Source organism: Hemicordylus capensis, chromosome 5, assembly GCF_027244095.1.
Source record: "Hemicordylus capensis ecotype Gifberg chromosome 5, rHemCap1.1.pri, whole genome shotgun sequence".
Lineage (NCBI taxonomy): Eukaryota > Metazoa > Chordata > Lepidosauria > Squamata > Cordylidae > Hemicordylus > Hemicordylus capensis.
This window is the reverse complement of record NC_069661.1, coordinates 179421199-179446357: the sequence shown is the minus strand read 5'-3', so window position 1 is coordinate 179446357 and position 25159 is coordinate 179421199. Positions and strand designations below refer to the sequence as shown.

The 25159-nt window shown below is 43.6% G+C and overlaps 2 protein-coding genes across 10 annotated transcripts in view; one reads left to right on the top strand and one right to left on the bottom strand.

Moving 5' to 3' along the window:
• PPHLN1 (periphilin 1) overlaps positions 1–4950 on the bottom strand; it is a 116027-nt gene extending 111077 nt beyond the window's left edge. For all 6 annotated transcript variants that reach the window (XM_053252700.1, XM_053252702.1, XM_053252705.1 and 3 more), the window contains exon 1: positions 4744–4950. The gene's annotated coding sequence lies outside the window, so the exon portion shown is untranslated. The remainder of the gene's footprint in view (positions 1–4743) is intronic.
• A 284-nt stretch (positions 4951–5234) lies between these two features.
• Positions 5235–25159, top strand: part of YAF2 (YY1 associated factor 2) — a 62640-nt gene continuing 42715 nt past the window's right edge. Inside the window, exons 1-3 of one of the 4 annotated variants that reach the window (XM_053252715.1) lie at positions 5235–5492; positions 5845–5970; positions 23986–24054. In XM_053252715.1, coding sequence (XP_053108690.1) covers positions 5467–5492; positions 5845–5970; positions 23986–24054 — 221 coding nt within the window. In that variant the 5' untranslated portion in view covers positions 5235–5466. The remainder of the gene's footprint in view (positions 5493–5844; positions 5971–23985; positions 24055–25159) is intronic. The other 3 variants (XM_053252716.1, XM_053252717.1, XM_053252718.1) reach the window with 3 other exon arrangements.

Genomic DNA, 25159 nt, shown 5'->3' with positions numbered 1-25159 from the left:
ATACACACACAGAGTATATATATATTTGAGCATTTTACTTCACCTCTCTTTAATAAATGAATGCATGAATAAATAAATAAATATAAAAATTCAAAACCTTTGTATAACAGTGGGAATACACATGAACTCATATTCTAGTGTAATCCAAAGAAGAAGCAGGAAATAAGGGTGGGTTGACTGTCATGTTAACATTAAATAAGCAATTGTATCAGACCATGTTTACTCTGGAGAATATCCCTGCTATATTTAATGTGGTATTGTTGCACATTGCTTTGCAGTGTATCATGTTTTTTGCTTCTCTTTCTGCTACTCTCCTATATATCACAAGTTCAACTCTCTGGATGCCATGTGTGCAAAGACTTTTCTTCAAGTTTCTTTAAAATGAATTTGCACATAGATTTCTCTATAGCTTTTACTTGGGGAGGAAGTTTCGAAAAATGTCTTAAATAATTGGCCATAATATAATGTATAAGAAGACAAATGTAGTAATATATATTCCTTTCTTATTGCCCACAGAAAGCATGCCTTGTATATCTTTCCTGTGATAAACTAAGTCAATTAATCACATTAATTAAAAAAAACTTAAATTATTTCCTCTTAATATCTCTTTTCAACTAAACACAAACCCATCTCTGAAACCCATCCCCACTGCTACATTATTTGTTTGCAGAGACAAATGCTGTACTCATGGAGAGAGCCTTCCTGTGATGCAGTATACTTAGGCCCCCAGTGCTCTGATCACAAGAAGAATCTCTCACAAGTAGTGCTTGCCTTTGCAGACAGGTGCTGTGATCATGGAGAGCAGGGACAGGTTTCATAGTGCATCAGTCAGGGACAGGGCTAGTGGGCACAGTCTCAGGTATACTGTCCATGAGTACAGCATTGCCAGGTTTCCTAAGGACTGAATAGGGCTTCAGACAGGCCAAATTCCATTATCATTCATATGGTTGTAAATGTTATCGTATAAGGGACAAAATTTGACTTAAGAACAGCACTGAGACACTGAGGTTGTTCTTGTGACCAAACTGCAGGGTGGGGAGGGGGTTGGAGGGGAAAAACTACCTTCCTGCTCCCAGCAGACCAAAGCCCAGTGAGGGCACCACCACCTGCGTGTCCACAGTGAAGTAGGAGGTGCACACTTGTCCCTACCTCCCTTTAAACCTGGGTCACGGGTCAGGGCAACCCAGGCGAGGAGCAGCAACTTTAACTTAAAATTTGTATGCTTTTTGGTGCATAAGTGAATTTGCAAGAAAGCTCTTATGGAAGGATGTTTTAATCTAGAATGTCCTTTTAATTTTTTTTAAAAATCCACTGAATTACTTCCAGGGAGAATTTAATTTAATTGTGACTTTTAATACTTAGCATCTGCACTTCACACATATTTTTTCAGTAAGTCCAATTCCTTTAATTCAATTCCTTTACAGTAAGTCTAAAACAAAGGCCATCTATTTATATAATTCTCTAAGGCATACCCGTGGCTAATCCTGTGCATGGCAGCTCTTGCGAGAGTTCGCTGGGAGAAGCACTGTGGTGATTGGGCAATGGAGATTCCATATGCATATAGGGAGGAGAAGCTTGTGAGAGTAGAAGCACCATGGTGATTGGACAGTGGGGATTCCTTATGCAGATAGGAAGGAGCAGCCTGTGATGGTTAAGGACAGTTGGAATGCAACTGTTACTGGTCAGAAGATGTTCTTGATTGTAAAGGAGAGGACTCACTCTCTCTATATATACAAGTTGTTCTAGTAAGAACTAATCAGCCTACTTTCCTTTCACTGTCTCTACAACTGGACTAAATTTGGTTCAAATTGAGGTTCACAAGTTAGATCTCCTGGACCTCAAATGTTAATGTATCCACCATATTGGATCAGGGTGGTTGACATTATTACAAACTATACCATTGAGGTGTCCCTGTGTGTCACTCACTACAAATGTATCAAATTTGGTTCAAATGGGTTAGACAGCCCTCAGTTTAGTGCACTTGTGCCTCAAAAGTTCACACATCCACTATCTTGGATGACATCATCACAAACTATATCTCTGGGACATCTCTGTGTGTCCATACAGCTGTAGCTAATTTGGTTCAAATCAGTAATACTGTCCACAAATTAGCCTGCTTGTGCCTCAAAGGTTTACGTGTCCACCATCTTGACTTGGGTTGGATTACATTGTCACAATATATGTCATTGAGGTGTCCCTATGTGTCTCTATAGCTGTAGCAAATTTGGTTCAAACTGGTTAAGCGGTTCACAAGTTAGCTCACTTGCACCTCTGATGTTCATGCAGCCACCATCTTGAACTGGAGTGGATGACATCATCACACACCATGCCATTTGGGCATCCCTTGTGTCCCTACAGCTGTAACAAATTTGGTTCAAATCAGATAAGTGGTTCACAAGTTAGCCTGCTTGTGCCTCCAACGTTTATGCGTCTGCCATCTTCGATTGGGGTGGATGATATCATCACAAACTATGCCGTTGAGGTGTCCCTGTGTGTCACTCACTGCAATTGTATGCAATCCGATTTAAATCAGTTAGACAGCCCACAAATTAGCCCGCTTGCACCTTGGATGTTCATGTGGCTGCCATCTTGAATTGAAGTGGATGACATCATCACACACCCTGCCATCTGGGCATCCCTATGTGTCCCTACAGCTGTAGCATATTTGGTTCAAATCGGTTAAGTGGTTCACAAGTTAGGCCACTTGCACCTCAAAAGTTTACGTGTCTGCCATCTTGGACTGGAGTAGATGACATCACCACAAACTATGCCGTTGAGGTGTCCCTGTGTGTCACTCACTGCAACTGTATGCAATTTGGTTTAAATCAGTTAGACCACAAATTAGCCCACTTGCTCTTCAGATGTTTACATGGCTGCCATCTTGAATTGGAGTGGATGACATCATCACACAACATGCCATTTGGACATCCCTATGTGTCCTTACAGCTGCAGCAAATTTGGTTCAAATCGGATAAGCGGTTCACAAGTTAGCCCACTTGTGCCTCAAAAGTTTACGCATCCACCATCTTGGACTGGGATGGATGAAATCATCACAAATGACGCCGTTGAGGTGTCCCTATGTGTCCCTACAACTGTACTCAATTTGGTTCATATTGGTCCAGGCGTTGCGAAGTTGATGTCGGGGGCACAAGTTGATGTCGGGGGCACACACACAGAATGCTGGGTGGTCTCATAAGTCTACTGGAAAGTAGGCTAAAAAGGATAGTGGGCAGGAGTCTGCAAAGAGAGGGGTTGTGAGGGAGGAAAGAGCCCCTTCAGAAGGAGGCTGCTGTTGTGTGAATTAGATGAGGAAACAAGATCTGTTAACTCATGAAGGGAGAGAGAGAGAGAGAGAGAAAGGGGAAGAAAGACAGAGGAGAAGAGTGAGTGGAGGAGAGAGAAAGAGAGAAAAAGAAGGGAGGGGAAGAGAGAATGAAGGAAGGGCGAGGGATGGGCCCAGGTCTGTCAGTGGCCTGAGGGGAACAAGCAGTTATGGCAGTGGCGGCAGCGAGGAAGGGCCCGGTCAACTGCTGCTGCTCCTGCGGGGAAGAGCAGGAGCGGAGCTCAGTTGAGGGTGGGAGGTCTCTGGGGATAGGAGGCTGCAGCTTGGCAAATAGGCGCTAGCAACGCTGCAGCCGCGACCAAGAGGGATGAGGGAAATGGATAAAGGGATGGACGAGTGACCAAGAGGGGTGAGGGGGATGGAAGCAATGGGATGGAGGCGGAGGAGCAGGAGTGAGGCTCAGGTGGGGGTGGAGAAATTTATGAAGAGATCTAGCGTGCAGATGCTCTGCATGGGTTAAGCTAGTTTTTACTATTAACCTCATTTATCATAGTTGGTCCAGTAATTCAAAAAGTTTACAAATTATTAGAGTTGTGTATGGAACCGGCTTGGCAAAGAGGCACCTTTTAATGTAGTGATTCTCTTTATTTAGCAGGGGGTGTGTAATTGGCCCTATCCACCCCCACCCAGCACAGTACCTCCAGTGACTGTTGCTGGTGTCTATCTTATGTTTCTTTTTAGATTATGAGCCCTTTGCAGACAGGGATCCATCTTGTTCTCTGTGTAAACCGCCCTAGCCATTTTTGGAAGGGCGGTATAGAAATCTAATTAATAATAATAATAATAATTATTATTATATATCCCAGGGTAAGCCATTCTGTCTTAAGGGTTAGCCTTCCTGATCCCTGGAGCTGAACAAGAATACATTATATTGTATGACTTGTAGGGGTGTGCAAACAGGTTCGACGTTGAACAGGTTCAGTTCGACAGTTCGGGGTCAAACCGAACTACCCCATTCGGTCCACCACCGAACGTTTGGGGAGTTTGTGGACCATTTTAGTAAATTAATAATAATAATAATAATAATTTTACCTTATTCCCCCTCAGGGGAGGTCCTGGAGGCAGTGGGGGTGGGGGTTGTGGAGGTTCCCCCTGCCCCCGCCAGCAAAAGGTAATGCAAAAGGCTTAACGTGCATTACCTGGTATATTTATATAATCAAAATAATGCAATAAAGTCCAGTTATTTCAACCCCCTTTCCTACACTATCAGGGTAGTAAGATTTCATCCTCACATGACTAGTCATATTCCACATCACTGAATCAGATTAGTCTCCCCCTTAATCATGCCTTTTAACTGATGTCATACAACCAGGATGGATGTTTTCAACTATTCCAGTTATAAATACAGCTGGAATAAGGTTTCTAACTGAGCAAAGAAGTAAGATGTTTAAAGGGCTTACATAGGATTGCAGCTCAATTCTCATTCACTGCAGGAATGGAACAGGGTGTGTATTCTTCGTCACTTCGGATTGACAGGGGCTTCAATAATTATGTTATAGGTGAAGTAGGAATTCTAATCCGAATTAGCGAGATTGGAGAATGGTCCTTGTTATTTGGCACCAATAAATGTGGCATCTGAAAAGAGATGACCTGGGAATATGTGCCGTACAACGGAATGCTCCCTCTCGGGGGGCGGCGGGCTGAGCCGCGCAGGGGCTGCTGTCTGCAGCAGAGGCCAGAGACGGCGACGTTTATCCTCCTCGGCTCCCCCACTCCTCTGGGGCGCTTCTCTTCTTTCCCCGCTCATCCATCCGCCGCCGCCCGAGCGAGGGGAAATCTGGAGTGGGTTGCCTCCTGGGGAGCCTCGGCCTTGGCCTGGCGGCGGGCGGCCGCTGGTTGGCGACGGGGGGACACGTGAGGGAGAAGAAAGGGGGGGGGGCGCGCGCAGCGTCGGCTTTGGCGGCAGCAGGAGTTCCCCCGACGACAGCTGGAGGTTGCGGCGGCGGCTGCAGTTGGCAGCGAGCGGTAGTTGTTCCCGGCGGCGGCGGCGGCGGCGGCTCCTCCTCCACGTCGCGGGTCCCCCCGCTCGCGCCAGCCCCCGCCTCTCCGCTTCTTCTCTCGCTCCTCCTTATTGACAAATACACAAAGGGCCGCGCCGGGCTGGAGACGCGTCTGGAGCCGGCATGGGAGACAAGAAGAGCCCCACAAGGTGAGGAGGGGGGGGAGGCAGGCGGGCGAGCAGGCGAGAGGGAAGCGGGCGCCTCAGGCAGGCAGGCCGGCGTTCCGGAGGAGACGCCACGGCGGCGTCGGAGGAGGCTTCTCCTTGCCCTTGTTCCCTCCTCCGCGCTGCCGGAGCTTCTGGCGCCCACAACGTAGCAGAAGCGATGGCGGTGCGGCGGCGGCGGGACGAGGGAGGCGTGATCCGCCTCCGCTGTGGCGGTGGCCTTTAGGGGCGAAGCCAGGCCCGGAGGGAGGGGAAGGGAGGGCGATCGGCCGCGGCGATGTCCTGTTTTGTGTCTAAACCTCCTTCTCTCCTCCTTCCCCGCCCCGCTTCTTGGTAGGCCGAAGCGGCAGCCTAAACCCTCCTCAGACGAGGGCTATTGGGACTGCAGCGTGTGCACCTTCCGGAACAGCGCCGAGGCCTTCAAGTGCATGATGTGCGATGTGAGGAAGGGCACCTCCACCCGGTGAGTGAGCGGCCGAGAGGCCTGGGACTGACTGACACCCTCGTCCCCAGGCGGAGCGGTGGGGTGGGCAGGAAGTTGCGCTGGCCAGGGAGCGGCGGCAGTAGTCCGCGAAGAAGAAGAAGAGGAGGAGGAGGAGGAGGAAGGGCCGAGCCGGCGGCTGCCACCATCGTAGCCACCAGGGCAGGCTTATTATTTATTGCTCTTCTTTCTCTGGAGACGCGGCTGACAGTAGGGAATGGAGCTGCTGCAGCTTCTAGTTCCCCCCTTCTGCTTACCGCCTCCTTTCCTCATTTCCCAATAAACATTTTGCCAGCTGAAAAGGAGTTTCGTTTCTACGAACTTAAAATATACACATTTCCCACCAACTCCATACCTGTGACGTTCAGATTGCCAGTCACACGGATAGGAAGACAGCGAAAATAAATTCCTTTCTCCTCGTCTTTGTTGTTGTTTTGTGTTTATTCCTGTTCATAGTACAGCTGTCTGAAGTGTTTGCTTTAAAAGAAAGACAAAGCCCTACTCATCGAACATAGTGTTACTTATTTTATTTTATTTTATTTTATTTGTCTCCCTCCCAAAACACACACACACCCAACCCCCCAACCCCCCAATAAGCTTCTGTCTCTGGGCAGTTTACAGCTGCCCAGTTCATATTTTGAAATGCTTATGTTTATATATTTTAAAGGCAGAGAGTAACTGTCTCTATTCAGGCCAGCATAGCATCCTTTCAGTCACTGTTTGCCAATATTCTTCTTTTCTTCTTCTTCTTTGTTTAACATTGTGAACCCCTTTGGGGCATAGCCCCTTTGCTATGTGAACTGCTCTGTGAACTGCTTTTTGTTGAAAAGCCTTATATAAATATTCTAAATAAAATTATCAAATATAAATGTAATCAGTTATACAAATTGTAAGAAAAGGTCCATCTTCCACCTACTGTTGAAGAAAGGATAGAAATAGGTCAGGTTCTTAATTTTATTTTAGAGGCAGTTGTTTCATGTAGTCCCATCAAGTGGCTGTATTGGTTAATTTTTTTTACAGTGGAGAAATATAGTACAGTGAAGGATCAGCAAAATTTATATTGAATGTGTTTATTCTGTCATAGATAACATTTTTTTAAGCCAGTAGCAGCATCCTCATCTCTCACTTTCCTTTTCACAACATCTTCTCTGACAAATGCATGAGGCTTGTATATTGCAAGGGCCCCTGGGAGGAGACATCTGGTGATGACTGGGGAGCAGTGGATAATGAGTAGGCAATTCACTGGTGGGGAAAACTCACTCTGGGGCTATTCTTAGGATCACAAAAATCGGGCTAGGAAAATCCTAGCCCGATTTTTGTGATCGTAAGAACCACCGGGTTCGCAGCCGAGCCCGGTGGTTCTGGAGTGGCTAACCCGCTTCTGTAGCCCGTCTCTTAGCCCGGGTTTGCGGAGCGAGTGCTCCGCAAACCTGGGCTATCTGCTTGTGGGTAGCCGCGGTGCGGCTCTGCGTAGGCTCTGGAGAGGAGAGCTGGTCTTGTGGTAGCAAGCATGACGTGTCCCCATAGCTAAGCAGGGTCTGCCCTGGTTGTATATGAATGGGAGACTTGATGTGTGAGCACTGCAAGATATTCCCCTCAGGGGATGGAGCCGCTCTGGGAAGAGCTTAAGGTTTCAAGTTCCCTACCTGGCTTCTCCAAGATAGGGCTGAGAGAGATTCCTGCCTGCAACCTTGGAGAAGCCGCTGCCAGTCTGTGAAGACAATACTGAGCTAGATAGACCAATGGTCTGACTCAGTATATGGCAGTTTCCTATGTTCCTATGAGTAGACCCCCCGGCCGGGAGGCTTAAAAGCAGCCTCCTGGCTTGGGGGTCTCGCCAGTATGCCCTGCATTCCGGGGGCCGCGCAGCCCCCGAGCTCCCCAGCCCCCACCGGCTCCGTCTCGGTGTTGGCCATCGTGTGGGCGGCCGATCCAGCCGCCCAGGGCTCCCTTCCTGCTCATGGCTAGGAACAGGGTCTCACTGATCGTGATCGTGAGACCTGGTCCTCTGACTAGTAACTGCTGGGCAGCAGCAGTGGAGATGGGGTGGGGTACTTCAGTCAACACCCAGCAAGCATGTGGTTACTGATTGTCAGCCAGTTTGGACATGGTCTGCTGATGTCAGCCAGCAACCACTGTCACTCTTTAGTAAAACATCCAGGGTGGCCAACAAACAAGTCTGAATTATACTTATAGATTTTAGTCTTGCTCCAGTCAGTTTCATTAAGCCCAAATGGCTGACATCCTAACACTCCTAACATCAGCACCCATGCTGCGCTAGTTTCCACACTAGTCCTGTTCTTGTGCAAGAGTGCAAATACTTTTGGAACTCGTCCAGCTCCAGAAGCACTCTGACCCTCAATGACATGTTTTTGCTTTAACAGAGCGCTTCTGGAGCCAGGGCAAGTTCTGAAAGTATTTGCACTTTTGCACTGTATTTGCACTTTTCCCATGCTACTTTGAGCTAGCATGGGAACTAGCATAGCGTCAGGGTGTCAACTAGTGACCTCATAAAGACAAACATGAATTATTTATTTACTCAAGGCATTCTTATGCTACTTTTCCTTTGTCCAAAGCAGTTTGCAGAGCAAATACATAAATAAATAAAATAACAATACAAAATAATCTAAGAACAATGAAATACTGAAATTAATGGCCAAGTGCCCACTGACACAGAATATTCATGGTAGGCATATGGAAGAAGACCTCAAAACTTCAACAGGGAGGCCAGCTCCTTAGCAATGGTGCCCTGCTCCTAGCAGCTGATGCTCATACTTTATTTTGTGTTTATTTTATTAGTTTGTATACTGCCTTTCAGTGAACATTGCAATTTGTAATTCACTTTCTGAAGTGAAGGGATATTGAGCAGAGCCACCTCTTTAAAAGTAAGCATCAGCACTTTGAATTGGACTCAGAAGTAATAAACAGTAATTGCAATTGCTGGCAGCTACAATACCGATATGCTCCTGCCTGCTAACATTCAGTAGAAGGCAAGTGGTGGCATTCTGCATTAGCTGCTATTCACCTTCAGAGTAGCCCCGATGGAAAGCACATTACAAGATGCAGTTCTAGAAGTTATAAAAGCATAGATGACCGTAGCAAGGTCCTCATACTCTAAGAGAATTATGTAAGAGGGGGCTGGAATAATAAAAACACTCCTGGCAACCAGGAGAGGAGAGGAGAGCTGGTCTTGTGGTAGCAAGCATAACTTGTCCCCTTAGCTAAGCAGGGTCTGCCCTGGTTGCATTTGAAAGGGAGACTAGAAGTGTGACCACTGTAAGATATTCCCCTCAGGGGATGGAGCCGCTCTGGGAAGAGCATCTAGGCTCCAAGTTCCCTCCCTGGCTTCTCCAAAATAGGGCTGAGAGAGATTCCTGCCTGCAACCTTGGAGAAGCTGCTGCCAGTCTGTGAAGACAATACTGAGCTAGATAGACCAATGGTCTGACTCAGTATATGGCAGCTTCCTATGTTCCTATGTAACTACTCTTATTAAAAAGCAAGATAGCATCCAGGAGCACTGTTAGGCTCAGAACCTGTTGATTCACTATTTCCTGTATCTTAACTTGGATCAGTTTTAGCCTGTTTAACTCCATCCATTTGACCGCAACCTTTAAACACTTGTTTCAGACCAAGATATTAGTCCTTGGGTGTTTAATTAGAGAAATATAGAGCTTGGTATCACTATATTGATGATCCTACACTACAGAGCTCTAGATGATCTCTCCCTGCAACTTCATATCTCTATAGATATGAAGATAAACAGCATCAGTGACAATGATGAAACCTATAGATAAGCACATGCCAGTTTTCTCAGGCCAAACTGGCACCCTAATGACTGTAGATCAAATTGAAAAGGGGAATAGAAGAAAAACAAATGCATGCATGAATGTGTGTGTGTAGGGGATCACAGCTTTACAGCCTGATTCTGGTCAAGTACCTCTGAGTTTAATAGATGGTACTCTGGCAGCAGTGATATAGGAAGGTGCTGAAAGGCATCATCTCACACCGGTAAACTCCTCCTGTATTGTACCAAAGAAAACCACATGGCTCTGTGGTTGCCAGGAGTCGACATTGACTCAAGGGCACAACTTTACTTTACTTTACTCTCAAGTAAGTCTACATATGATTGCAGCTCTATTTAGATATTACTAAAACAGTTTTGAGTATATAAATGGGGTTTACAAATTGTAGATATATAAAGGAGAACTTTATTGCACACTACTATAACTATTGATTATTGGATATCTGATAAACTAGTATGTCATAGTTTATTAAATTCAGTAAAGTTGAGATTTAGCAAAAATGATGTTTCTATAAAAATGTTCATACTGTATTTTATCTGTCTTACTAATGATTTTGTAGCTTATTTATTTAGACATCATGTATTAGCTGGACTTTTCTAGTCTGTTTTCTAGCAAGATTTTATAGTCTTTCTTGATTTGCCTATACTTAATGTTTTCCTCCATTATCACAGCTGGCAGTTTGCTGTGCTACATAAATACATAGTTAAAAACCAGATTTGGCACAAAGACCACTTTTCTGGTCACTGGAATCTTGCCTAGTGTTCTCTAGTGCTTTCTTTTTGTCTTTAGCACATTCAGCTGTGTACCAAGAGTTTGGTTTTCCTTTCCCCCTCCTACTGAAATTGTCTTTGGAGAGATTGACATATTTTTTAGAACTGTCAATAGGTCAGATCAGAACTGTTTTCAGAACTGTTTTAGGTCAGATCAAGTGCCATCTAGTCCAGCAATCTGTTCCCAATAGAGACCAGTCACATTTCTATTAGCTCATAAACAGAGGATTGAGATGATGGTCTTCTCCTTAGATATTTAGTTTTGTCTCAAGTATCTGGTAATCAGAAATATACTGAGGGTTTCATTTTGTGATCATGGCTAATATCTGTTAGTAGACCTAGACAAGTAGAATTTGTCTCTTCCTTTTTAAACTCCATTTGAACTAGTGGCCATAGTATACCTTGCAATAGTGAATCATATGTTAGTTATGTATGTTTATACAATGTTTTAGTACAGTATATATACAGTGTGCAAATATCCTCTAGTTTTGTGCTTATCTTAAATACAGATATAGCTGTTACTGTATTTTTCCCAGTAAAAGAAAAACAAAATAGGTCTGGTTTGTTGGTAAAAATGTATGTAAGATCAAGAATCTAGTCTAGTAATATATAAAAGTAATCATAGGCTACATTTCCATTTTGCTTGGCTAGCAGTTTTTAATACTGAAACACCATACATTTCCATGCACTAAAGTTGGTTTCAAACAGTTAATGGATCCATTCTGGCATGAAATAATTCATTACAGAAACTGCGTTCTTTGCATGAATCAAGCCAGCATGCCCTGGTTATACATGTTAGGATCTCTGTTGCAGAGATCATAGACATGCACCCCTTCTTTCCCCTAACTGCAGATAGAAGACCTTATGCAGGCACCCTTCTCTTGTACTGCCAATCATCTAGTTGTCAGGGAAGAAAGACTACCAGAGTTGCTGCTGGGTGATGTCTGGGCAGTAATATATTCCTTCTCTCGTCTGGGTTTAGAGTATCTAATAAAATACAGGTTTAGACACAACTTCTGGTGTCTGAGTTTAGAAATAGTGATTTTTGTTGTATGGGTAATGCTTCAGATGTGAATGAAAATGAAGATTGAATCCTACAGTGAATTAAATATTTTAATTGATTTCTTGATTGAATTTATATATCGCCTAATATAAAATCTCAAGGTGGTGTACAAAATTAAAAACATTATACAAAATATCTATATATATAATTATCCTGGGTGTGCCCAGGAAAAATGCGTCCCGGCAGTCCAGCTGATTGGCTGGGCTGCGGGGGAGCCTGATTGGTCCTGGTGCACACCCAGGAGAATTCGCTGGCTAGGCGGCTGCGGAGGCAAGGCGGTGGGCCCAGCGCGGCGGCGGCGGGCCCGGCTGCGAGGCGGGGTGAGGCGGCGGGCCCAGCGTGGTGGCGGCGGGCCAGGCCGCGGCGGCGGGGCCCAGCGAGCGGCGGGCCCAGCGAGGCAGCGGCAGGGCCGGGTGGGGCGGCGGCGGGCCCAGCGAGGCGGTGGCGGCGGGGGGCCCGGCCTTGAGGGCAGGGGCCTGACCCAGGACGACGGTGGCGAAGGTGAACTGGGCCCAACTAGAGGCACAGATGCTCAGTGCCCGGGCCCACTAGTAAACATTTAAAATTCATAAAAAAATAAAAACCATAATAGTTAAAAACACATTAAAATTTAAAAATTAGATTTCAGTTAAAAGCCTGGGAAAATAGGTATGTCTTCAGGGTACTCCTAAAAACATACAGCGAAAGAGATGCTCTTATTTCAGCAGGTAGTGGGTTCCAAAGCCCAGGGGCAGCCACAGAGAAGGCCCGGTCCCTAGTTGCCACCAAACGAGTTGGCGGCAACCGTAACCAGACCTATCCAGATGATCTAAATAGACGATAAGGTTCACAACAGACAAGGTGCTTTCTTAAGTACCCTGAGCATAATCTGTTGAGGGCTTTATAGGTAATAACCAATACTTTGTATTTCGTTCAGAAACATATCGGCAGCCAGTACAGTTCTTTTAGAATTGGTGTTATATGTTCCCTTCTTGTAAACCCAGAGACCAATCTGGCTGCCACATTCTGAACCAACTGTAGTTTCCGAATTACATACAAAGGCAGCCCCACTTAGAGTGCATTACAGTAGTAAAGCCTAGAGGTTACCAGCATACGGTATGTACGACTGTTTTAAGGTCATAAGTCTCCAGAAATGGATGTATCTGGCATATCAGCTGAAGCTGATAAAAAGCACTCCTGGCCACAGCTGTAACCTGAGAAATCAGGGAGAGTTTGGGATCCAGGAGCACTCCCAGACTACTAACCTTATCTTTTAGCAGCAGTATAACCCCATCCAGAGCAGGCAGATCTAAATCATCTCTTGGATCCTGACCGCCTACAGACAGTACCTCCGTCTTGTTTGGATTAATCTTCAGCCTGTTTTCCCTCATCCAGCCCAATATCGCCTCCAGGCAGGCACTTAAGGGGGTCATTCCAGTTCCTGATGAAGTTTGTATAGAGAAATAGATCTGGGTGTCATCAGCATATTGATAGCATCCCAGACCAAACTTCCTGATGATCTTTCCCAGTGGTTTCATGTAGATGTTAAAAAGCATTGGAGACAGTATGTTTTACTATGGAAATTATTGTGTTCAGACATTATTTCTATGGTCTACAAACACTCAAATGATTAAAAATTCCATTTTTTCTATTGTTTGGTTATATATGTAATTTCAGTACATTCAATAATTTGGGAGAGATGAGCTTAGTAAATACAGGTGGCCTTTGTTACCCATGGTCCTGGCACCTGTGGTTTCAAGTATCATGGTTGGGAGGGATACAGTGCCAGTTTCTTTATTTGCAGGGTGAAAATAAGGTTATTTTTGCTTATCTGTGGTTCTTGATGGCCGGAAATGACTTCTGTAATCATTTCTTGCTGCCATTTTGTGGCAATTTTCTGCAACAAACAAACAAAAAACCTCAAAAAGGAACAAAAATTGGAGGTTTGGGAGCATTGCTGGAGAGCAAGGTACTGTGCTTATTTCTGCTCTCCACTGCTTGTGATTTTCAGCATACTTAGGAACCTAACCTCCCAATCCCCATACTTTTAAGCTTTCTTAATCCATGATTTCGTTATCTGTGGAATTTGGCAGTAATGGGACCCTTGTGAAGAGCCAGGGCCGCCTGTACTTGGTTAGATATTTACTGGGCAGATTAAATATAGATTATTTCATGAATAAAACTTAAAAGAGATGACTTCAAAAATAAGATTTAAAACTTGTGCTACTTAAGTGCAAATATATCTGTATATCTGATTTTGCGTATGCTAATCACATTTGCTTATGCTTTATCTATATATCTGGCTGACATGCATATGCATTCAGGCCCTTATCCTGTAGCCATACACAGCTCTAGAGTGCATCTGAATAGTTCCAGTTGTAGTATCAGATCAGCAGCAGCTGTGTTGACAGCCTTTTCTGAATTTACATTTGAAGGACATTACGTACTATGTGCAAATAGATTTTGCAAGGCTGAAACCAAATTTGGTGTTTGAATGCAGAAAGATCAGTATTCTTTAAAACGTACGGTGTGATAACTGCCAGGTGATATAATGGATGAATTTTCTTGCTATTATGCTCTAGGGGATAAATGCTTTCTGTGTTGAAGTGATAGTCTCAAATGATTCCCAAAGGGCATTGCTTGCATTGTAAAACCACTGTCAAATATTGCACTCTGCGAAGAGGTAATCTGTTAAACCTGTAGTGCTGAGGAATGTTAACAATTATGTCCTTAAAAATTTGCAGCTTCAATTTATTTTGTATTTGTATGTTTCTTGTATTCTGCATTTGTGTAAAGATGGATGGAATTTACTGAATGATATATTTTTTAAAATATCAATTTTTTCTTTTCAGAGTGCTCGCTGCTCCCACCCGAGCGGCACGTAACCTTAATGTGAACCTTGGTTCGTACACATCCCTAAATCCAGTAATTTCATATTTTCAAAAAACATATCTATGGCATGACACTGACTTTGATATCATGTTAGGACATTTTAAGATCTTCTACTTGTTGGCTTTGTGGAGTCATCTGATTGGCTTCTGTTGGGAATAGGATGTTAGACTAAATAGTCTGGTCTGGTTCTGCAGATCTGAGCTTTATGTCAAAATATATTGTAGATGTACTAAGACCATCTTTTAGCATTTATACCACTATCTATCTAATTTACATAGGGATGTAGATGAGAATATGCATCTTGATGCCTATCTCATTGAAAGCAGTGCTGTACAGATGGATAACCTCCTGCACTTAATGCACATCTGTTGTAGTTCCTGACCATAGAAGGAGATTTGTGCATGTGCAGGCTGTTTTGTGTGCATATCTCCTGTTACAAATGGGGCATTTGAATAGATTTAGTTAATACTATATGAGGCGAGGGGGGTTGTGGGGAGAATGGGCTTAGTTTGCTCTCCCTGCAGATGATCGGATCGGCCCCCCACACGACTGCCGGCTCCGTCACGGAGCCTGCGGGGATTGGGGGCCGTGTGCCCCCCGGAAGTTCCAGGATGCCCTGCTCAAATGCTCAGGGCATCCTGGAGAGACCCCCAGGGTTGGGAGGCTTGTTTCAGCCTCCTGGCAGGTGTCTCCATATGAGTTGCTGTGGCGCGGTAATACACGATCAAAAAGACGGGGTTAGCAGAGCGCTTGCTCTGCTGACCTCAGCTAAGGGGAGGGAGAATTAGGAGGGTTTGCTGGCGGGAGCCTCACGGCTCCTGTGCAGCAGACGATCAGCAAAAAGCAGGCTAGGCTCCCTTAGCCCGCTTTTTGCTGATTGTGAGAATCTCCTCTATGTCTGGCAATATTATTTTACTTTGTGGACTATGAGATGGGACGTATTTACCACAAAATATTAATTGCTGCAAGAAAATATTTCTTCTTTGGGGTTCATACAAAACTGATGCCTGTGGTAGAACCTTTAATATTATGATTTTGCATTCTTTTACCTCATAGTTTTACCTAATAGTTTAATATATTTTATCCCACCTTCCCTCTTTGTTGCTCAGGTGATACGCATCATTCTTTACTTGTACTGACCCCCTCCTCCCACTGCCTTAAGTTTTGTGGCATATGCAGAGTATTTGGGAAATGGACAGGTGTTTGCTCTTGTGCACGCAATCCCTTTAAACAGTAAATGTTTGGTCTGGTTTTCCAGGGTTTTAAAACTGTTTTAGATGTTTTATTTGTTAATTGGTTTTGTATTGGTTTTATTTTAATGTAAACCACCCTGAGCCATTTTTTGAAGGGCGGTATAGAAATCAAGTAAATAAATAAATAACACAGTCTTATAGGTGAACAGATTTGTGTTTCTCTACTCTAGTCTCAGGCAGAGGAGCATGCACAGATTTGTTTCACAGTGCAGTCTCTTTCAATCTCCTCTGTATCCTCCCACAAATGGAGGAAATTGTAGGCGGAGAGTTGGATTTCTGTGCTTCTTCTGCTTATAAGCTGGAAGAGGGTATAGAAATACATTATTTCTCTTCCAATTTAATGTCCAGGATATTGGAAAATATTCTGCATGTAGGAAACTGTGTTTTCCTTAGAGAGACTGCAGAGATTGGTTATTTATATGTCTCCTTTATATTTGCCCTGATGTCCTTGGTTGGAACGACTTTGATAAAATATAGAAAGTATTCTGTGGTTGTTGAAAAAGCAACACTTAGTTAATTTGGGAATTAAATAGGAAAATTCTCTTGTGTCCTCATAAAATATTTTTGAGTTGAGACATCACTGTTTCAGCTGATAGGAACTCTGCTTTCTAGCCATGTTTGGTGATAAAGAATAGGCTAGATATTTCATCCAAGATGAGGTATTGTGATATGAATTGAAACTTAGGGTAATATTATCTGATGCCTTGATGTTCTCAGAGAACATGGCCTCTGATATCAAAAGTTGTTCAGTGTTTTCTTTCTCTTCAAACTGAGTAGGGAAAGACCTTTCTTTCTCTTTTCTTTCCCTTTCTTTTATTAGTGAGAACAACAGACATAATTGGAATCTGGCTTAATTTGGGTTGCTATTTGGGCATCTTATTCCTTATTCATCCATCCTCACTACCTCTTATGTAGAGTAGTTAGATAGCATAAGTACATGCCAAAATAATATGAGACCGGTTTCATGGGCAAGAATATTTGAGGTAAGATGTAAGGAAAAAGATATTTAAGGAAAGGAGCCAGGGAAGTAATTCAAAAGATATAAACTGTGATGTGCAGTTCTGCCAACACAGAATTTCAAACTCTGTGTCTAAAGAAAAATAAACTTTACCTGTCATCTTGCTCGTTCTTTCTAAAATCAGTGAGTTTTTGTGTTTGTATAATGTGTTTTATTTTATTCAATGTTTTCCTTTTAAAACAGGGTTGTCTACGGGCATTATACATTTCTGTTTTTAAGGTCTAGAACAACAGTAGCAGTACAACATCAAAAATGTTTTACCATGTGCATAATAGGGCTGCATGAAGAAGGGAGCCAGGGCCATTCAGTGGACACTGCTTTCCTTGATTATGCTCTGTGGACAGAAGTGGGTTTTATCAGTGATGGATCATTCACACATCACTTGATATAGTAGTCAACAAATGACTGAGCATTCAAGTTCATCAGTGAGTGATGAACTGGCCCTTTGTTTTTGTAAAAAAAAAAAAGGGGGGGGGAGGTATTCTAGACCTTATTTGTATTCAACTTTCTTGAAATTAGAGCAGTTTTTAAATTCATTTTAAATTATCTGTATACACCCGAATCAAACAAGAATTCATTGGGTAAATTCATTATATTAACAGAAAAGCTTACAGTATTTACTTTTATTATTGACCTAAAATAAGATTAGGTTACCTTAATAAAGATGTGAATGGATAGAGAGATCCTACATCCCTGATAGGCTTAACAGTTGCTACACCAATGCCAATTTAGCAGCACAGCAATACATGTAGAGACAAGTACTAATGGAGCAGTACTGACAAACGCTCTCTGGTATCTACACCATCCCCTACAAGACTGTGTGTTGGTGATAATGCTCCACATTACTCATGTATGGGATGCACCAGTCAATATATAGTAGCAGATGAAAGACTCCATGGCATAGATCAATCTAGTACATATATCCGTTCCACATGCAAAAGAGGGCTCCATATTGACTCCACTGCTTTTTAACGTCTACATGAAATTGCTGGGAGAGATCACCAGGAGATTTGTTGCAGGGTGCTATCAGTATGTTGATGACACCCAAATCTATTTCTCTATGTCAGCATCATCAGGAGAAGGCATAACCTCCCTAAATGCCTGCCTGGAGGCAGTGATGGGCTGGATGAGGGATAACAAACTGAGACTGAATCCAGATAAGACAGAAGTACTAATTGCACGAGGCCGGAACTCGGGAGACTATTTTGATCTGTTGGTTCTGGATGGGGTCACACAACCCCAGAAGGAGCAGGTACGCAGTCGGGTGTTCTTCTGGATCCAAACCTCTCCCTGGTGTTCCAGGTTGAGGTGGTAGCCAGGAGTGCTTTCTATTGGCTTTGGCTGATACACCATCTGCGTCTGTTTCTTGATATAAACAACCTCAGAGCAGTGGTACATATGCTGGTAACCTCCAGACTTGACTTCTGCAATGCACTTTATGTGGGGCTGCCTTTGTACGTAGCCTGGAAACTGCAGTTGGTGCAGAATGCGGCAGCCAGGTTGGTCTCTGGGTCATCTAGGAGAGACTGTGTTAATACTGTACTAAAAAAATCTACATTGGGTACTGATAAGTTCCAGGCAAAATACAAGGTGCTGTTTATAACTTATAAGGCCCTAAAAGGCCCTAGGTAAGAGAATGCTTCTTTGCCATGAGCCCCACCGCCCATTGAGATCATTTGAAGAGGGCTGTCTGCAGTTGCCACCAGTTCGTTCGGTGTTTTCTCAGGGATGAGCCTTCTCCGTTGCTGCTCCAAGGCTTTGGAATGTGCTTTCTGCTGAAATAAGGGTCTCCCCATCTCTGATAACTTTTAAGAAGGCAGTTAAGACACATTTGTTCGCCCAGGCTTTTAATTAGATTTGCAGTTTTTAACATTGTGTTAAATTTTAAATTATTTTAATGTTTTAGCATTTTAATTTTGTTTTAATTTGTATTGTTTTATTGTAAATCACCTAAACATATACATTTTGGAGGGTATATAAATAAATTAAATGTACAACCAGAATGTTAGAAAAAGATCACAGTTCTCTCCCCAATGGAGACTACCGTGGCTCAACCAACAGGAGGGCAGCAACTGACACCTACTGTATATGAGCCAGTGTGGTGTAGTCAGACTGGGCTGGGGGAGGCCTGGGTTTAAATCTCCACACAATTGTGAAGCTAATTGGGTAACCTTTGAGTGAGCTATAGTGCTATAGCAATTAGCTTATGTAGGCCTTGACCAATTTTATTTGGTTCTAGGAGCCAGCGCAAAAAATTGGGAGCCAGACTGCCCTCTGCTTTATGGAAGAGCAGACTCACCACTTGCTGCCAGCAATGTTTTCTGCTCCATGAGGTAGTTGGACCCACTTCTCACTCCCATCAGTGGGTCAGTGGGCTTGGCACTCAGCCCCAGCAACATCTTCTGCTCCATGGGGTTGGACTCACCACTTTGCTTGTTCACTCCTTCTCCCAGGCAATGGACAGATGCAACCAGTAGGAGGAGTGAGAAAGCAAAGTGGCATGGATTGTTCCCTCTTCTTGGTCATATCAGTCCATTATTTGCCTGAGCTAGATGGATGCAACCAGGAGCAACCCACCTCTTCATCCTTGCTCATTCCTTGTGGTCATGTTGGTCCATTGCTTGCCTGAGCCAGATAGATATAAATAGGTAGAGTTGTGTGCAAACAAGGCAGAAGTTGTTTGTTTCTTCCTCTTCTTGATTGCATCTGTATGGTTCAGGCAGGCAATGGACCGACATGACCGAGGAGGGAGCATCCTGTCCCCACTTGCTTGCTCTTTTCTCCTAGTCATGTGAATTCAATATAATTCCCTTGTCTTGAATTCCCCTGTAAAACAAATACAGACAGCCTGCAACCAAAATACATGCGCATAAGTTCTACTTTGAGGATATGGGAAGGACACGGGTAGAAAAAAAATGCCACTGCAGTCTCAATAGCCAGTCAGCTCTGTAGCACAAGGCGTGCTAGCCATATGTGGAGAAGCAAGGCTCCTTGTAGAAGAGTATTCCACTGTAGGAATAATGTGTCAGACACTAATCAGAATGTTCCACATAACATGGCTGTACAATGTGAGGGAGACAAGTTTTTTTGTAAGGGAGAAGGCCACAAGCACAAGAAAGAGTGGAACCATAACAAAGAAAATATATGGACTTAAGATCTACTGTGAGGATATGTTGAAGTTGCCCCACTAGGCAAGACTTACCTTTTTGAGTGTTCTGCCAGCAAATGTGATTATGGATTTGGGTGGGTGGGTAGATGGAGCAGGACTAGAACCCTAAGCCTCATATTCTACAGAGCAACTATCTAACCAGACTATAGAAGAAAGACAATCTCATGATGATGACACCCTCCCCCTTAGTAACCAAAGTGGTAAGTCTCTGGCCAAGATGCAGATTTCCAGCCCTGATAAGGTAATGTAGTAGCTAATCCACTCCCCCCTCCCATTAAACCCCATTGGAAAAACTTCTGAGATGAGTAACCAAGTGGAGTTTCCTTCTCTGCTAATCATCTCAAGAGTGAAGGCACTTGGTGTGCCTAAGCCTCAGTTTCAGCAGTGATATTGGGTTTCCTAGTGGATGTTGCATCTGGAGTCTTGTGGCAAAGTACCACAGGACTTTGTATCACAGTACCAAAGTCTGAGAAGCCAAGCATTAAGAACATGTCCTTCCCATTTGTTTTGAGCATTGGGTTTGTGCAAAGTATTATTTCACCAGTATGCTGACCTGCAATATCCCATTTGTGTGCTCCAATGTCTATGGACATTAAGACAAGATGATGTTGCCCCCCATGTTCTGTGCCTTGATATACGAGATCTGTGATTGGCTGCAGAGTTATTTAGATTATTCCAAAATGGCTCAGGGCGGTTTACAATTAAAACAAAACCATTAAAATCAGCTAACAATCAAAGCAAAAATTATAAAACAGTATAAAACAACAATTAACAATTAAAACATCATAAAACAGCAGTTAAACAATCACAACAATTAAAAACCCCCTGCAAACCAGGTTAACATTAAAACCAATAACAGCTATTTAAGAGCCCAGGAAGGCCAGGCCAGAATTCAAATTGTGGATTTCTTTCAGGAATGCATTCCACAGCCCAGGAGCAGTTACAGAGAAGGCCCACCTCTGAGTCGCCACCAGATGAACCGGTGGTAACTGGAGACTGACCTCAGATGACCTTAACTTGCGGTGGGGATCATGCAGAAGAAGGCACTCTCTAAGATAACTCAGACTCCCATGCCTCTCATGTGGCCCAGGCTGCCCCAAACAGCGCCCGAGCTATTTTGTGGTTCTATAGAACCAGGGGAGGGTTTTTTAATCCCCTCAGCCTTAAAACTTTTTCATGCAAAATCATTGGCACAGTTATTGTATGGTGCCCAATTGGGTCCTTACCCAGATCTGTCCCCCTTAGAAGTGGTGCAGTCTAAGTTCTTGAGAGCAGTATTTCAGACACCCAAGTGTACCTCTAATGCGAGGCTCAGATTGGAGGCAGGCCTCATCAAAGTTGAGGCCAGATGTTGGCAAATGGCGCTGTTTTACTGGCTGAGAGTTTTTTCCTCGGTCACAGGGCTGAGCCGCTTAGTATTAGAGGATTCTTATCAGTCGCCCTGGAAGTGCACTCTGAACCAAAAGATGACCACTTTGGGCCTCGATCAGTCTGCTCTGCTTACGCAAAGTTTGGAGACAGCTAGGAAGCTCATCAAACAGAGAATTGAGGATATCGAGAGACAAACAGATATAGCAAGGGTACCTGACTTTCAGAGCCAGGATTCAGTCAGATATAGTTTGGCCCCAGCATCCTACCTCACTGTCTTGGAGGTGCCCCCTCTTAGAAGAGTTTTTACCCTGGCAAGATGCAATGCCCTGCCTTCAGCCCTCTCAGAGGGCCGATATAGAGGGATTCCCTATGGGGAGAGGCTCTGCCCATGTGGTGAGGGTCAAGTGGAAACAGTCACCCATGTGCTATTGGAATGTTTGTTCTATAGAGACCTGCGCCGGGATCTTATTTACCCTTTGATAGCTAAATGCCCAGGTCTTGATTCTCCTCATATGACTGACAGGCTGTTGGAAGGAAGCAATTCCTGCGCTACCAGACAGGTAGCTAAATTCTGCAGTGCAGCCCTTTGTTTGCGGAAGAACTTAGTAATGGGAAAATAGGCGATGGATCTAAGGCCAGAGCAACTTGTAGCCATAATGTGGCTAGCTGCAGGTGGGCATGCAGGTACTGGTATCACCTGTATATCAGCTGTAAATTTAATGACAATATTTTTCAGAGCTCCTGAATTGTTTAACCCCCCTCAGATTTAGGAGTGGAGAAGGCAACTGGTTGAGTTTTGATTTTGTGTAATAGCCTCATAAAGTAGGAAATACTGCTGCCTCTTTTATCTCCAATTATTTTAGTAGTATTTTTAGTATCCTGATCTATGCTGAGGAGGACTTTTTAAAATTTATCTGGTGTTATTGTTTGCAACAGAAGTTTGATTGTCCTCTCTTTTACATTTGTTTTAATCTCATGCTGGTCGCTGACCAAAATAAAGAGATTGATTGATAACTCAGACCTAAGCCATTCAGGGCTTTAAAAGTAATGACCAGCGCTTTGTATTTTGCCCAGAAACATATTGGCAGCCAGCGTAACTGTTTCAAAACAGGCATAATATGGTCTCTTCGGGTTGCCCCAGAGACCGATCTTGCTGCCGCATTCTGAACTAACTGAAGTTTCTGGACTACATACAAAGGCAGCCCCACGTAGAGCGCATTGCAATAGTCAAGCCGGGAGGTTACCAGCTGATGCACCACTGTTTTGAGGTCATCCTCTTCAAGGAATGGGTGCAACTGTCGAATCAGCCGGAGCTGATAGAAAGCGCTCCTGGTCATGGCCTCCACCTGAGAAACCAGGGTGAGGCCTGGGTCCAGGAGTACTCCCAAGCTGCGCACCTGCTCCTTCTGGGGGAGTGTAACCCCATCCAGCACAGGGAGATCTAACTCACCCCTCAGATTCTGAGCCTCCACAATGAGCATCTCCGTCTTGCTTGGATTCAGCTTCAGTTTGTTCTCCCTCATCCAGCCCATTACTGCCTGTAGGCAGGCATTTAGAGAATGAGTGCCATTTCCTGAAGATGAAAAGGAGAAGTAGATTTGGGTGTCATCAGCATACTGATAACACCCAGCACCAAAAATGAAACACCCAGCGGTTTCATGTAGATATTGAAAAGCATTGGTGACAGAATGGAGCCCTGGGAGATTCCATATAACAGTTCCTGTTTTGAGGAGCAGCTGTCACCAAGGTCCACCATCTGGAATCTACCAGAGAGATAGTAGCGGAACCACTGCAAAGCAGTGCCCCCTATCCCCCAGGCGATCCAGAACAATACCATGGTTGATGGTATCGAACGCCGCTGAGAGATCCAGAAGAACCAGCAGAGTCACACTCCCTCTGTCGATTTCCCAGTAAAGGTCATCCATCAGGCCGACCAAAGCTGTTTCAACCCCATAGCCAACTCTAAAGCCAGTTTGAAATGGGTCTAGATAATCAGTTTCTTTCAAGACTGCCTGGAGCTGGTCAGCTACCACCCTCTTGCCCAACCAATGGAGATTGTAGATTGGCCTGTAACTGTCCATTGCTAAGGGATCTAGGGAAGGCTTCTTTAAGAGTGGTCTAACCATTGCCTCCTTCAGACAAGGAGGCACCCTACCCTCCCTCAGCGATGCATTTATGATATTAACTAGGCCACCTCCAACAATCTCCCTGCTAGATAGAAGCAGCCAAGTTGGGCAAGGATCCAGTGAACAGGTGGATGTAATTTAATGTAGTGTTATTTAGAATTTGAGCTTCTATTGCAGTTTGAGGGTAAATAAGAAGATTTGAATGAGAGCAGTCCTCTGGGGCTGTCCACTGACGTCAGTGGGGCTATTCTGCTATTTTCCCAAATGTAATGTTATTCATTGGATGGAAACAAGTGCGGAATCAGGACAGGATTCTAATTAAGCTTCTAATTCCTCCATTGCCTCCTCCTGTTCTGCCCAGTTTTTCCTCTTGCACTGGTACAAGTGTATTACTCCCATGAGCTCTGCTTCAGCTGCACAGGAGGACTTAGGGGTGATCCTATCCTATTGTTGGACATAACTTGAGAACAGGATATGTTAATAATAAAGGTATTATAAATATATTATTATAAATATAATTGTGCTAATACTGGAATTTCTTTTTGGCACTAGTATGCTGCTTAACACTACACCCCCTCTGATCCTCCAGTCTGTTGAATGCCATCTGGAAGCTAGAACACGGTATGGTTTAAGGGAATGTATTTTTAAAAATTACATAGTGAGTATTTTTTTTCCTTTTGCACTGATACAGTGATAAAATATAAGGTTTTAGTTTAGATAGATGTTTCCCACAAATATACACAGTGGCTTAAAAAAGTTATAATGGATGAATTAACACTAAATAGCTAATAAACTGCAGAACTCTTAGGTCACCACTGAAACCTGAGACACGGGAAGTTAGAATTTATTTTTTAACTATAGCACATAAAACTGCCTTATTAATATACTTAAGAATTTTCTCTGCTTTGCCCTATAATGACAGAAGTTTCACTTCTGTCATCAGGATGCCGCTGATATGAATTTACGTGTATACTGTGTTTTTTGTACTGAAGACTGGATATGTTGCAGGACAGAGTAATAATAGAAAGGTTGTAAGTCTGACTAAAGCAGTGACTGTAATTTGAGATACTTTCCAATTTCTTCTAGTGCAGAATTTGTTTTTATTTTGAAAAGGATTTTTATTTTCAGTATAATAGGGTCCCCCCACCACCACATACACACACAATAATGTCAGTTTAGTTTAGTTATCTTGGCCATAAGCTATCACAATATCTAACGTCTTCTTCACCATGACTCCCATCATCCGTTAAGATTGTCTGGAGAGGTTCATCTTCAGTTGCTGCCAGCTTGTCTGGCGGCTACTGAGGGACGGGCCTTCTCCGTTGCTGCCCTTGGGCTTTGGAATGTGCTCCCTGTTGAAATAAGAGCCTCCCCATCTCTGGCAACTTTTAAAAAGGCACTGAAGACATATTCATCCAGGCTTTTAATTAGATGTATGGTTTTATTACTTTTAATGTTGAGTTTTATCTTATTTTAACTTTAAGGATTTTAATGTTTAAATAATTTTAATTAATTGATTTTAATGATTTTAATTGTAAACCGCCAAGAGACGGTATAGAAATATGCTAAATAAATAAATAAGAAATGCAAAGAAGTAATAAAAATGAAGTCTATTTATAACAAGACGCTCAAAAGAACAGAATGTATGGATTTAAGTATTTATCAGTAATTTATATCCTCAAACACCAACATCATCACTCTTAAGGTTTATCCAGATTTCCTATAC